At 41.4% G+C, this 13,982-nt stretch overlaps 1 protein-coding gene across 1 annotated transcript in view; it reads left to right on the top strand.

Annotated features, from left to right (window-relative positions):
* Nucleotides 1-291: 291 nt before the first annotated feature.
* Nucleotides 292-13,982, top strand: part of SPAG6 (sperm associated antigen 6) — a 34,883-nt gene continuing 21,192 nt past the window's right edge. The window contains exons 1-4 of the mRNA XM_030445855.1: nt 292-401; nt 508-603; nt 9,906-10,072; nt 13,271-13,454. Coding sequence (XP_030301715.1) covers nt 377-401; nt 508-603; nt 9,906-10,072; nt 13,271-13,454 — 472 coding nt within the window. The 5' untranslated portion in view covers nt 292-376. The remainder of the gene's footprint in view (nt 402-507; nt 604-9,905; nt 10,073-13,270; nt 13,455-13,982) is intronic.

Genomic DNA, 13,982 nt, shown 5'->3' with positions numbered 1-13,982 from the left:
CACCGGAGTTGTGGTACAGTGGTGATACAGAGGCGCGAAGCCCTCTCTCCGCAGACCTATAGGTCCGTACGCCCCCGCGCATCTCCATAGGTGCCTATGCCCAGACCTGTACCGATGGGTGTACGTTTAGCATTCTTGTGCGCACACGGCCACCCGGGCGCGGTCCCTCACTGGCGCACAGGGCCGGGCACCGCGGGGCTGTGGGGGAGTGGGGCGCGGAGCGGTGCGGTACGGCCCGCGGCAGGAGGGCGTCCTGGCGTCACGGGCGGTGTTACTGCGGCCCCGCCCTCCCCGAGGCTCCGCTTCCGCCCGGTTGCCAGAGCGACGGGTACACAGTACAGCCCTGCGCGGGCGCGCAGCCTGCCGCGCCGCCGACATGAGCCAGAGGCAGGTTCTGCAAGGTAGGCCGGGGTGGCTGAGGTTAGGGGTCGGGGTCCGGGGCTGGTGGGGCCGCTGCTAGCCCGGTGCCCCTGCACTAACTCGGTGCTCTGGCGCTGCCGCCCGCAGTTTTCGAGCAGTACCAACGAGCCCGGGCGCAGTTCGTGCAGGCGGTGGCCGAGTTCGCCGCCCGGCCGCAGAACATCGAGACCCTCCAAAGCGCAGGTATGCACTGGACACTCTTCCGCCACGCGAGATCCAGCGGGACCAGGCGGTGCGCGGCCGCGGGGACTTCCGCGCCCCGGCACCGCTGCGCTTGGGGCCCGGCGGCGGGGAGGGCGGAGCGGGGTGTTGGGCCGGGCTGCCGCTCGGAGCCGGGCTGCCAGGGAGCCGCTCTGTTCCGTCTCACTCCCGAAGGGTTGTCCGCTTAGTGTGCCAAGGATTTTGTTCCTCGTAGAGCTTGGCCCGGTCCCGCCGTGCCAGGACACGACTGCCAAGTCCTCTGCGGCCCGGGGGGAAAGCTCACGACGCTCGTCTGCTGCCTGCGCGGGTTCCCCTGGCTGTCTGTGGGGTTGTTCCTGTGTTTGTTGTGGGGTAGATGTCTGTGGCTGTGATCTCGTAACTTACTTTTATTTCAGGGAAATTTCTCACTTTTAACTCACTTCTTCATTTACTTCCTTATATGTAGCTTCCATTATAGCTTTATGTAAAGTACAGAAAACGGAATTCCCGGTGAAGCCAGAGCTGGCTTGCCAAGGAAAACCTACTTTAGAAGTAACTGTTTTTATACCAGCTTTACAAGTTGTACCTAAATTCTTCAGTGCTTTTCGCCAACACATTTGCTCAGTTTAGGAGGGATTCGCTTTTGTTATATTGCTGTCATGGGATGTCGTGAACCAAATTGAGCATTTTTAGAAACAGGAGCTGAGGGAGCACTTTTAGCAGCTGTTGTGCTGCTGGCATCTGGCAGAGCCACTCCACTTGGCCAGAGTTCCTGAGCTTCTAGGAGGAAAAAAGAAGTGCTTAGTAATTGAATACCTGAAAGACAGTTGCAAAAGTGCTATAAATTGGTGGATGGTTTACCATATGGTATTAGTGAATTAATTATATTTTTGTTTGTCATTATTTGGTTTTTAATACTTGCTTCCCAAATCTAGTAAAGCTGTCAGTCTTTTCTGAGATACAGTGGGATCAAAAAATAAAACCAATCATGTAAATACTTTTACTTTTCTGTTGTACTTAAAACTGTTCAGTACATTTACTGAAAATGTAGCACTTAAAATTATTTTTAAAGAAGCATTTGCTTTGGTTATGGGAGTGATACATTGACACTGGGCCTTTTGTATTGCCATGCTGTGCCTCTTGATTTTTATTTTAAATCCTTTATTTTAAATCTTTCAGTGAGTTAATGCCGCTGCTTTAGTTTATATAAATGTTCCCTGTTTACCAAAGGGACATTTTGGCCATAGAAATAATTTGTCTTATTTGGAAGAAGAAGTTTCTGTTAATTTACAGTTCTGTTTTTAGCTGCTCAGAGAGAGAGAAATCCCATTTAGGGAGGCTTCTTACAGTTCAGTGTTTTTAAAAAATGCAGAAAATTTCTATTTTAAGAAAGCAAACGAAATGCCAAGCTAACTTCAATTCCATTTTACATCTTAAAATAATTATTTTATGTAATCTAGCTGGTAGCTTTACCTCAAAACTGATTTGTTGCTTATGCAGAAGAAATTATCTGTTCAAAGGCCTGAAACTTTCTCTAGGTGCACAGCCAGTGTTGATCTGAAGGTTAATTTGACAAGGATCAGGCTCTGGGCTGGTAAAGTGGACACGTGCATTTGTGTAAGTTGTTATCTTGCTTGGCTTATTCTGGTACTGAGCTGGTTTTCCATAGTCTTTAGTTTTTCAGATGGTAGAGAAGAACAGAATGTCTGCAAATATTTCATATTACGATTTGTGTGAATGGCTGTGGCCCACAAATATGTTACCCTCTTCCCCAGTGTTTGCCTTTAAAATAGTAATAAAATTATAGCTGTTACTTTTGACCTTTTCTGGATGTACTAGAATGAAAACCTCCCATAAATGAAATGTGATTAAGTGGTTCTTAAAACTTCCCACCTAATAATAAAATGTGATTTGATCCTTTTTAAAGCACATACATAGATATTTTGAGACAGCAGTCTAGCACATAACTGGCATACCTTGTGTGGCCTTGATCTAGTGATGTCTGATGCAATGATTTGAGAAAGACATATAGACAGATCTCTATCTGTATCACTCCTTATGTAAAAGGGTTGGGGGCTAATTTCTTGTTCTGGTAAAGAAAGTTAGCAGTCCCTTAGGGAGACGACTGTTTCAAGAAGATGTGGAAAGTCATTGTCCACTGTCATTTTCCATTGGCTTTAGGAGTCAGGGGCACCTTGCAGTGTTCTTTGGTAGAATAGCAAAGGTTGTCCGGGTTTAGTCTTTCCTGGCTGAAGCAGAAGGCAAGATGACAGTATCTTGAACTTGAACAAAACTGAGCCCTTACAATGTACTCTAGCATGCTCTTTAATTATTTGCCTCCATTTATATTTGTGCAATATCAAAAATTCAGGCTGGCAATAGTGGAAGATCCGTGCTCAAGGAGTAAAGCATTTGGTCCCATTTTTAGAATAAAATAAATACTAATTTGAGACCTTGTTGTTTGTGGAGGTGTCTCTGGACACCATGCTAACATCATGAAAGGTGGAAATGTATAAAAAAACGTATTGAAAAACAATTCTTGGTTAATTTGGTGTCACAAATTGGGAGATGGCAGATAGCAGCACAGAGGGGAGCAAACAGCCATGATCAGAGGCAGGGGTTTCTTATACTGGGTTGGTTGCTGATAAACTTCAAGGTACCATTAATGTGGAGATTCCTATGTATGATCTGTAAGGAAAACTGGTTGGAACTGACAAGCTGGAAAGGTCAGAAAGGGCCAACAGGAAACCCATGTTTTCCCAGGGCATCTCTTCTGAGGCTTCTGTATCTCTGGAGCTGCCTTTACCACTGAGCAGAAATCCTGAAAGTTCCTGTAACTAAGGAACAGGAATCTGGCTCTGGACTTTGGCACATTTACACAATGCTGGGTCTTTCATGGTCAGGAATGTCCTGGGGGGTTAGTGTTTGGAAGCAGGTGGTAGGGAAGTGCAAGGAATAGTCAGAGAAATTCCTTTGTCAGAACTCATTCCTGTGTGTTTTCCAACTCTGTGGTTGGCTTTGATAAGGTTGTTCCTTATGATTAAATGCTACCATGAACAGTAATTGCAGGGTTTATCATTTGAATGTTTAATTAATGGCTACTTGGAAGAACAATCTCCTCCAAAACTCCTAAACTTTTTCTGTTTACTATAGATAAACTTGGAACAATGACAGACAGTTAAATTATAAAATATTTTTTCTTGGAGTGCTGCTGACTAATGGGAGAAGCTACTTTGATAGTAATGGTTTTGAACATATTCTTTAAAAAGAAATATATTGTTTTGGCAGCTACAGCTCATGAAATTTGGTGCTGAAGTGCATTATTGAGCTCCACACCACGTCATCCTTCCAAAATTTTCCATTATAATGGAAACTTGAGCTCTCTTTCTTGCACTGTGATTTAGGCAGCTTTCTGTCTTTTAGAAAATATAGGAGAAAATCAGAACTGGTTCCTGTATGTTTCTGAGAGTGGATATCACTGGGGGCCTAATTATTCTTTCTTCATCTGGCTTGTGAAGTACACTCTGTAAATAAATACTGCCTTTGAAAAAGTGTTTTGATAGTGATTTTATTTTATTTCATTTTATTAGGCATTTACAATTCACTCATAAATGTATCAGAGTAAGACTTGAATTAGTTCTGGATATTCTTTTTTTGAATTCTCTCATAGTATGATTTACATTTTTATTTATTTATTTTACATTAGAGCTTGTGATGAGATCATTGCCTTCAATTTATTAGTTATTAAAGATGTCACTGAGGTTAGGAAGCAGTTTAGTTTTTCAATTTAGGCTTTGCCTTTGAAGATACTACAAGATCAGCTCTTTAACCCCTTTCTTGGGGCTGATCACATTCTCAAGTATAATGACTGTGGAAGTCATAGGGAAAGCTGAGTCAGCCACATGGAAAAAGAAATTTGAAGCTATTTGGTCTAGTAGCCTATCTGTTGCCATGGGATTCTGTGTGCTGGGACCCTGGTCACACCTGGGTTTCCTTCTCATTGCTGCTGGCATATTTTTATCATCTAGGCAGATAATTTCAGCTTCTGCCCCTCTGCCTTATTTACTTGCTGGTCAGTCTGCAGGGTCCCGAAACCCAAGTTACAAAATGCCAATGTACAAGAAGACCTTTTCCAATCCTCCCACTTCATCAGCCCACTTCACCACCCACCACAAACCCAGGTCCCTGCCTTCTGTCTCCTTTCCAATTCTGCCCAGTGTCAAGATGCTTCTGAGTTTTTGCATCCCTGCAATCCAGCATAGTCCTCTCCCTCTGTTACCTCGTGGCATCTTCTTTTGTATCACAGTCCATGTTGACAAGAGGCTATAGCCTGGCCACAGGGCTTGTCAGCATCAGATCAGGGCTCCATCACAAACCCATGTGTCTTGGCAGATTTTCTCCTGCTTCATGGTCTGGTTTTGTGCAGATGTCAGGAGTTCTGGTTCTCTCCAGATATATTCCACTGGTGACAGGTTTTAAGAGCTGTGTTTCCAGATCTTTGGAGTGGTTTTAGGTGTCTTTATTTTTGAGAAAAGTCTGTTCAAATTTGTTTCCCCCACTCAATTACACCGAGACTTTTTTGCCCATGCTTTTCTCAACTTTGTAGTATACAAATTTGAAAGGCACCTATTTCATATGTGACAGTTGCACACTTGTCACTGTGTGAGGAGAATCAGACTCTGGGAAGGAATTTCAGGATGTAGTTCCCCATTTTAAATAATATTTTAAAATGTGCTTTGATGCCACTGTGCTTTGTAGAAAGGCTGCTGGGAGTGTAGGATGTGTAGGCAGGAGGGCTGTCGAGTCAGCTGTGCAGAAAAAGACTGGCTCCCTTACAGCATCAGTGTTATTGCCCTATCTGGACCTTACAAGTGGTTATGCATGGACAAAATACAGTGTCCCCATATAGCCTGTTTCAACATTGGGGTTTACTCACCCTCTCTTGTGAAGTATGCACTTTTAAATTTTTGTTTTAAATTAATTTTTGAGTTAAAAGCTTTGCTGAGATTTATTGGGAGGAGAGGTGGGAGAGAAGTATGCAATGTGGCATAGAAGGCGAAAGGTTATCTTTGGAGCTGTAGTAGATCAAGTGAGGAGAGTGGCTTTCGCAGAGGCCTGACAATGTGGTGGTGCCTGATGAAGGGAAGAAGGAGGCTGTGTATTAGGGACAGTACCAGAGATATGAGAGAAGAGAAAGTAAATGTGGGAGAATCTGGGGGACCGGCTTTTTCCTTAACTTAATCAACTGAAAGCTCAACTGCTGCAGGATTCTACCTCTTCTCAGCCTCATGGCCTGTTTGGAGGAGATTTGGCAAGAAGAAATTCCAAAACCAGAATTGATTTGGAACTTCTTAGCAAGTGGTTATTAGGAAGAAGCAGCTCCTTGTGACCACATCGGTTTTTGTGTGTCTGTGGAGGATTGAGTGGTGGCCACTAACCAGCCCTGTGAGGGTCATTTTCATAAACTCAGTCCTTTGGGAACAGGATAAGTTCTGCTCCATTAATGCAGAAACAGGGTATGGAAAATGATCAGCCAGATCAGCTTTTAAGGAGGAGAAATTTACTGCTTCTTGATCTTTTAGAAATCTCTAGGCCTGCTGTCAAATTGAATCTGCGTTATGTCCCACACCATCTGGTAATTGCTGTACGGATTATTTGATCACTTAGTTTCTGTTACCAAACTGTATCTATGTTCCCTTTGATATCTGAAGGATTGTAGTTGTGTTGTGCATGGAATCATCACAGTGAGGAAGCCCTTCTAGGGGTGAGTCACACTTCAGGAGTGTGGACTTGAGACACGTGTAACGCATCTCTGGAAGAGGCAGCATCAGGATGAGGGAGGGTGAAAGTTCACTCTCTCACTGTTCTTCTGGGAAATTTGTTTTGAGTCTCCTGCTTCAAACTTGCTGCTATGTTGCTTCTAGGAAAAGGTAGTTGAAGTCAGGGAATTGGTGTGAAGCAGAAATAATTTTTTTTCCTTGTTAAATCAGCTGAGTTTGGCATCAGGAGCCCTGAAAAATCAAAGGAATATGATGAATATGAGCTCAGTGGATGTTCTTAATGTAGCAGGTACAACACAAAAATAAGAAGACAAGGTTATATTCAATTTGAAGCATAAGTTAGAAAGACAGCATCCTCAAGATAAGAGGGTATCCAAAGACAACACTAGCGCAGAGTGATCTTTTCATTTATGTTTTAAAATAGAAATAAATTTTGTTTTTAAGGAAGGAGAATAAGGTAGGAATGGTCATCTTCCAGTGCAGAAATTGACAGAATTTGAAATGTAGAATGATGTTTCTCTGACTTGTGTCTAGTCAAGTTTGACAAGGGTTTGGTAGGGGGCTGGAGGAGGGTAGAGGGATTATCCATGACTTCCAGGTAGTTTTCCCCAAGGAAGAAAATGACCAAATAAAGATTGCAGCCTCCAGAATAGTGACTATTTGTTTGGGCTACAGAAACTTGGAACCTGCTGCTGCCTTGAGTGGTTGTTTTGTTTTTTTTCTTTTCTTCCAGATAGGCAGTAGCCAGCACTTCCTTGCTAAAAGAAAGAAAGTGCATCAGGCCTGTGCACAACAGCTCCACTTGAGAAGTGTGTTAAGGATGATCCAGTTTCTAAAGCATGTCATTCTTTGAAACAAATCTGAGTGTGAAACCGAGGATAGACAGAGGAATCAATCATTGCTTGCCCAGGGTCAGTAAAGGTTCCTTGATACAAGGCAGAATATTTGGCAGTAATTCCTAGTTACTCCGTTGCTGAGTTGCTAATGGGAACTCTTCCAAAACAAATCTAGTCCAATGCCTTATTTTGTAGTTTACTTTATGTGTCGCTGCCTTTGAATTTAACTTTCCCATTTCTGTCACAAGCTTGCTTAGAAATCCTTCAGAGTTCTGCTAAACTTTTCATCAGCAAGGCTCTGCTACTTGCCACTCTGTGTGGCCCTGTTCACCTGAGTGAATCGTAGAGGTAAATGGAAGTTGTTGGAAGCTTCTCACCTGTTTTCTGCTCTAAGATAATGTTAAATAAATTTGAATGTAATTCAAAATGCAGAGAGGAGTTCTGGCTTGGGCCAGTTTCTGCTCCCAGTGGCTTTGACAGAAGTGCGAGCAGGCCCCAGATATACTATAATTTCCATAGGTCTTACATGTGGAAAGGACCACATAGTTACAGTCAAATAATGCATGTTATAGAGCCATTTTTGGTGCTTCTGTAGCACTACTAGACTTCACAAATTAGTTTGAATTTTCTCCTTTTATTGCATGCTCCCCTGAGACCTGCATTATTTTGCCTCAAGAACATTCTGGGAGGTGATATCTCTCATGGCAGTGCAATTTCTGTCTCGTTTATTGACTTTCCAGAACAAATTCATTAGTGGTCAGCATAGCAGTATAGCACAGCATAGCAACATACACAGTATAAAAGCCATGTATGGATTATTAGGCTATTTTCTCCTTGCTGGGAGCAGTTTGGTTTTAATTTAAAGTAAATGTTCTCTGTGAGGATTACACTGCTGCTCAACTTTTGTTGTTTGTTTTTTTTTTTTTCCAGAGTGCCCTTCTATGCAGAAGTATGCTGTGGGTAAAACTTGTTAAAGCCTCCATCCCTTTAGACTATTCCTTGCTCAAAGGCCCTCAGTTTTATTTTGTCATGCTGTGCCTGTGTTATAGCTGGGTGTCATCTGCCATTAGGCAGTCATCCCAATGTTGTGGGACTTTTTGCACCAGAAGACCTTTGCTTATTAACCACATGAGCTCTGGAGAAGGGAAGTCTTGCCTTCATCCACAGTCACCCAGATAAATCTTTCTGAGCAAAAAACCCCAAAAAGTAGCATAACAAATGGACAGCTGGCAGATTTCTAACTGTAGCTCTAAGTGTTTGGTGTTCTGTTGTAGCACTTCTGCATCTTCAGAGAGCATTGCTTTCTGGATGAAGTATAAAGCTCAGAAGTATTAATTCATGCAGATGGCTGGTACAGGGACAGCACTTTCAAACAATCATAGTACAAATAATATTCCCTTCCCAGACCTTACAAACTGTGATTTTTATGTAACCATGTGGATCTCATTTGTCTCCCAATTGAAGTTTTGCTCTAAAGGAGGGTTTTAAATGTAGGATAGAGTTACACAACAGCATAGTCATGGTCTCAGCTTTGGCCTCTATGCCTTTCCAGATAATCCTGAGAGCTTTGTATGCTTCTGTGGGTAAAGTTTCTTCTCTATTACTAAACAGTGGGCTAGTATCTCCATGAAGCAGTCTGTTGTATCATCGAGGTCTTTCTCCTGGGTGGTAATTATCTCTTTGGGGTCCATCACTGAATATGCAAGGATAGGATTGGCTCCCTTATATGTGTTCTCTTTCATTTGCCATTTTGTAATCCAGTCATTCAGTGTCTGGTTTCTCAGAGTTTCCCTCACTGGTACCACCTTGAATAACTTTGAGACACCAGCAAAGTCTCACCTCACTGTTCATGCTGTTCCAGATCATCGATGAGCACTAAATGGGACATATCCCTGCACAGAGGCCTGCAGAACTGCACTGTGACCTCCTCCCTCTTATTGAAAGAATGGAAAGTTTACTCCTCCCACTTCCTATTTTTAGCCAGATATGTATAGATGTAAGGATTTTTTTAGGCTGGAACTGCTAATGGTTCATGTCACAGCTGTTTACCTCACCTATAGTTTCAAGCATGTATTCTGAGACCACCCTAGAGAATGGGCTTTCATATTCTTTCGTGTTTAGCTGATACAGAGTGGACTCATCAGTGAAAACACATCATAAGTAATGACATGAGAAATCTTCAGCTCTTCTATCTGGAGTGTAGTATGGATAAATAAATTGTTGCTTATAATAGATGAAATGTAATTTGCTGTAATTCAGTGTAGAGCTTTGGCTGACATGCTGAATAGGTGACATGCCAATGTCAGCTCACCAGGACACTCAGCTCACCTCCAGGTGGAATTTCCTCTGCATACTCTAACACACACCTTTTACATATGTGTTTGAATATACTGTTTTTCTTGTATATACTTTAAGACATGTATTTTATAGATGTTTGAATATAGCTTATTTTTACATGTGACTTTTTTTTATATTTCAGAAGTATTTTGTACCTATCAAAAGTGGGGAGGAACATTGCTTTGCACCAGCAGTGCTATCCATGTGCTGACTTCATTTCAGTGGAACACCTGGATTTCCTACAAGTCATTATTACCTGGAAGAGTAATTTAATAGATTTTTATGCATTAAGGCAAATGTTTCAAAAACTTCTGCTCACCAAATGTGCTTTTCTCTTCCTGATGTAACTCAGGTGTAATATCTTTGCTGAGACCTCTTTTGCTGGATAGTGTCCCAACTGTTCAACATACTGCTGCTTTGGCTCTTGGGAGACTTGCCAATTATAACGATGACCTGGCAGAGGCAGTTGTGAAGGAAGACATTCTTCCACAGCTCATGTATTCATTGTCTGAACAGAATGTAAGGCATCATTGTTTTCTTAAGTAATATATTTTTTTTTAAGTGTTGCACAGGGAAAGGGAAATCTTTCCCAATCAGCTGTCTGCTGCTATTCTAATGTAGCAATAAATGTACTGAAGTAAAGAGACAGCATATCTGTTTGAACCTGTGAGAGATTGGTGTGTATTGTGTGCTTAAGTTTGACTTCAAATAAGCTTGAGTTTAAGATATCATCTTACCTTACAGTGCATTATAGGAAATAGTCATAGCACTATTATGTTTTTAAAATGTTGAATGATGCTTTATAAAAGGTCCCTCTTTAAAAATGAGACCATTTGAAAGCTGTAGTGATAATTGACTAGGATTTGTCAATAATACCAAACATTGGTAAAATATGTATAAGAAACTGAACTTCTGTAACAAAATACTTAATATCTCCGAACATAGCCTTTTGGAAACCTGTAGCATGAGAAATATCAAACCAGTGCCACAGGAAAGTACAGTGAAAGGTTTTCACCTTCATATTTTTCAAAACCAAACGTGTAGTCACAATTGCAATGCAAATAAATCTGGTAATGTCTTTTTCTCCCTTGTTTCTATTTTTCTTCAGATTTTGCCTATATTCCACTTATGATTTCCCAGTGGTCCTAACCTATAATAAGAGAAATACCTTCAAATAAGTTTCCTAATAACTGGAAAATGACAGCTGAGAGTTAAATGTATTGATATCACAGCTATACTTAGGTTGCTGTTTTGATTTATTAGATTTAGGAGAAATAGTATTTCAATGGTAGTATAACTTGGAAAAATTTTCATTTTTGGTCTTTTGAGGAAACCGTAACTGTAAGTATTCAGTGTGTATTTTTAGTGCATATAGGTTATTTCTTATACAATTAATTTAAAAAAACAACCACCTGAACAAAACCACCACCACCAACAACAAAAAAACTAAAGAAAAACCTTGATATCAAGATATTGGTGTATAGAAAGTTAAGGTTTTAGTTAAAGAGGTTTATAACCATTTCAGTTATTTCATTTTGAAGGGAAGAAGTGAAAAAACCCTCTTTATCCTCTGTTTTGGAAACTAGCCTTCTGCTACAGCTCAAAGCCCTCACTAAATGAGCTTGAGCACCCTGATTTATCTCTTCCATGTTACTGCCTGTGCTGTCTTTACATAGAGATGGCTGTAATTCAGAATCACTTGGGGCAGCAGCGAGATTAGTGTGAGGTCATGGAAAGCCTACTATGCTGTGGTGACTGAGGGCAAGGGAAGGAAACTCATTATCCAGTTCATGCAGAGTTTAGCAATGTGTGCTGTTCGTTACTTCCCATAGGCAAAAAAGACCCAGCCCAGAGACACTTCCATTCCACTCCCTGTTGATGTATCAACATGTATTTAAGAAGCAGATTCTTTTAGCACATAATAAATACTGATTCTACTGATTTAGGGAGAACAGTTACAGGGTCATAATCCAGATCAATGTTTTGTCAATTAAACTGAGTCAAAATACAGCTTTACAGAGTGTTCTGACAGTGCCTTTGAGCATGGTTTGTTTGTAAATAAATGTGTTTTGAATAATAAAAACAAAGAAGTGTTTTTCTTTGCCAGGAGCATAATTACTTAGCAGAAATAACATACCCATATTTGCACAGACAGAGGCTGGTGTAAACAACTGTAGCTTCATTAAGTTCAGCAAAACTTAACCTTTCTGATCTGAGGAAAGAGGAGTTTAGGTGGATGCATTTGGTATGTAGGTTGTGCCACTTTGCTTCAGGGCCAGGGAGTGGGCCTGGGTGCATTTTACTTCCTGTGGAGCCACTGCACATACACCTCTGTTCCTGTACCTTAGTGCTTTAGATTAGAATTCTGAAGGTGTTTGGACACCTTATAGGATGTGCCAGAGCACTCACGTGGTTCTTGGTTTCTCTGGACTTGATCCAAAAGGGATGTGGGCTTTGTATTGCTTAAGTTTTGCGTACCTTGGCAGTGGAATCTAGCATTGTAAAGTTCCCAGGCTCCCTGTGCAGAGCAGGGAGAATCAAGCATCTTGGAATGAGATTAAAGGCAGCTGGCAGACAGGGAGGGGCTACTTTAGAGCTCATCCATAGGGATGATGTGTCAGCTGCCAGCCTGGAGAGCATCCTCTGGGCCTGTGGACATGGCAGTAGGTTACTCGTGTCCCAGTGAATCTCACACTCGTTGCTGCCCAGTGGCTTCACAAGGGAGAGGATGTGTCTTTCTCACAAGATGGTTGTCTCTGTAACTGGGCTCTGCATTTTGGGACTGAAAAGCAGGGGAATAAATTTAATGTTCAGCTTTTGCACCTCAGTGATAGTTATGAAATCAGAGGAAGAGATTGAAATGTGACTACTAGGGGGAAGACGAACTGCTTTTAGAAGAAACCACAACTACCACTGCAGTTTATATGTATGTCTGCAGCATCATATGTTTATATATATGTTCAAAACATGCGTTTGATCCTGCACTGAGTGTGATGGGTAGGACTGAGAAAAGTGCCTGCGTTTTGCTTGGACTTAGGACAGAGGTGCCAAGTTGCTTAGTCCTGTGTGAAGTGGGCTCCTTCCTGAAGACATGCAGAAGTAAAAGTGCAGGATGCCTGGTCAAAAAATAAGAGTGTTGGTGGGATGGGTTTTCAAGATCTTAATGGGGGGCTTAGGCAGTATTTAGGCATGTCAGGATGAAGATCCTAAACTCTTTTGTTGGACCCAGTTCTCTGGTTCTTGTATGTAAATGTAAAAAATGTTTTCTCATGGGGATGTTCAGGGGGTATATACATTAGAAATTGTGAAACCCTGCAAGTGCCACAGATGGGTAGAATTATTTTGGGAGCTTGCCCTGCATAACCTGTGTAATCTGGTTAAATATCTAAAGAGTTATTGTTTTTGCAGCTCTTATCATTTGATACTCATTTAAACAAACAGACTTATCTAGACTATTATCTTTTCCCCATATCCTTTAGCCCTCTCATTTTTTCTGTTTGTTTATATACTCACTGCAAATTTTAGATCATGAGCTGTCTCAAAGAACCTTAAGGTTTGCTCTGTGATGTCTGGTGGTCCTGATTTGTATCTGTATGAGATACTGCTGCTAGTAAAAAAAACCCCTAATTTATATATGTCTGTACTTTGTAATTCTTTGAACTACATAACGTTAATAAAAGCTTATTTATTTATTTATTTTCTTTCTGGTTTATGTAGCGTTTCTACAAGAAAGCAGCTGCATTTGTGCTAAGAGCAGTTGGTAAACATTCTCCACAGCTAGCTCAGGCAATAGTTCAGTGTGGAGCACTGGAAATGCTTGTGATTTGCTTGGAAGATTTTGACCCTGGAGTCAAAGAAGCTGCATCATGGGCACTTGGGTATATTGCCCGACACAATTCAGGTAACAGGTTTCACCTGGCTTATCTTTCAGCTTAATGCTATGTGAGAGTTATAATAAATTGCATTATTATAAGGTTCACAAATAGAATAAGATGCTTTTTATTCACTACTGCTATACAATTTTAAATTTGGAATGAAGAGCTACTATACCTGTGACAATCTGACAATGCCATACTTTTTGTGGGAAAATGGCAAGTCTGCCACCAGCAGCCTGGTTATGAGAGGTGCTCTATGAGGAGATGCATTGGACTTCTGGAGAGGCAAGGGCACTGCTTTATTCTCCTTCATGAAGATGTTTCAGCATCTTTATGCATTGTGTAACTTTTACTGTGGAACAAAGTTTCTTTTGCTCGACCTTAGTTTTTATTTTATCTACATAGTAAAATGGAGAAGACCAGACAGAACCAAGTTTCATTCAGTTTACAGCAGTGCCTGCAGGATAAATTTGCCAGATTCATTTTATCATTTGCCAGTAGACCATACTCTTCTCTGAGTCAGGAATAGATCCTAGAAATCCGATATTGAGCAG

This window comes from Calypte anna, chromosome 2, assembly GCF_003957555.1.
Source record: "Calypte anna isolate BGI_N300 chromosome 2, bCalAnn1_v1.p, whole genome shotgun sequence".
Classification (NCBI taxonomy): Eukaryota; Metazoa; Chordata; class Aves; order Apodiformes; family Trochilidae; genus Calypte; species Calypte anna.
Note: the sequence above shows the minus strand (reverse complement) of the source record. Positions and strands in the feature narration are given on the sequence as shown.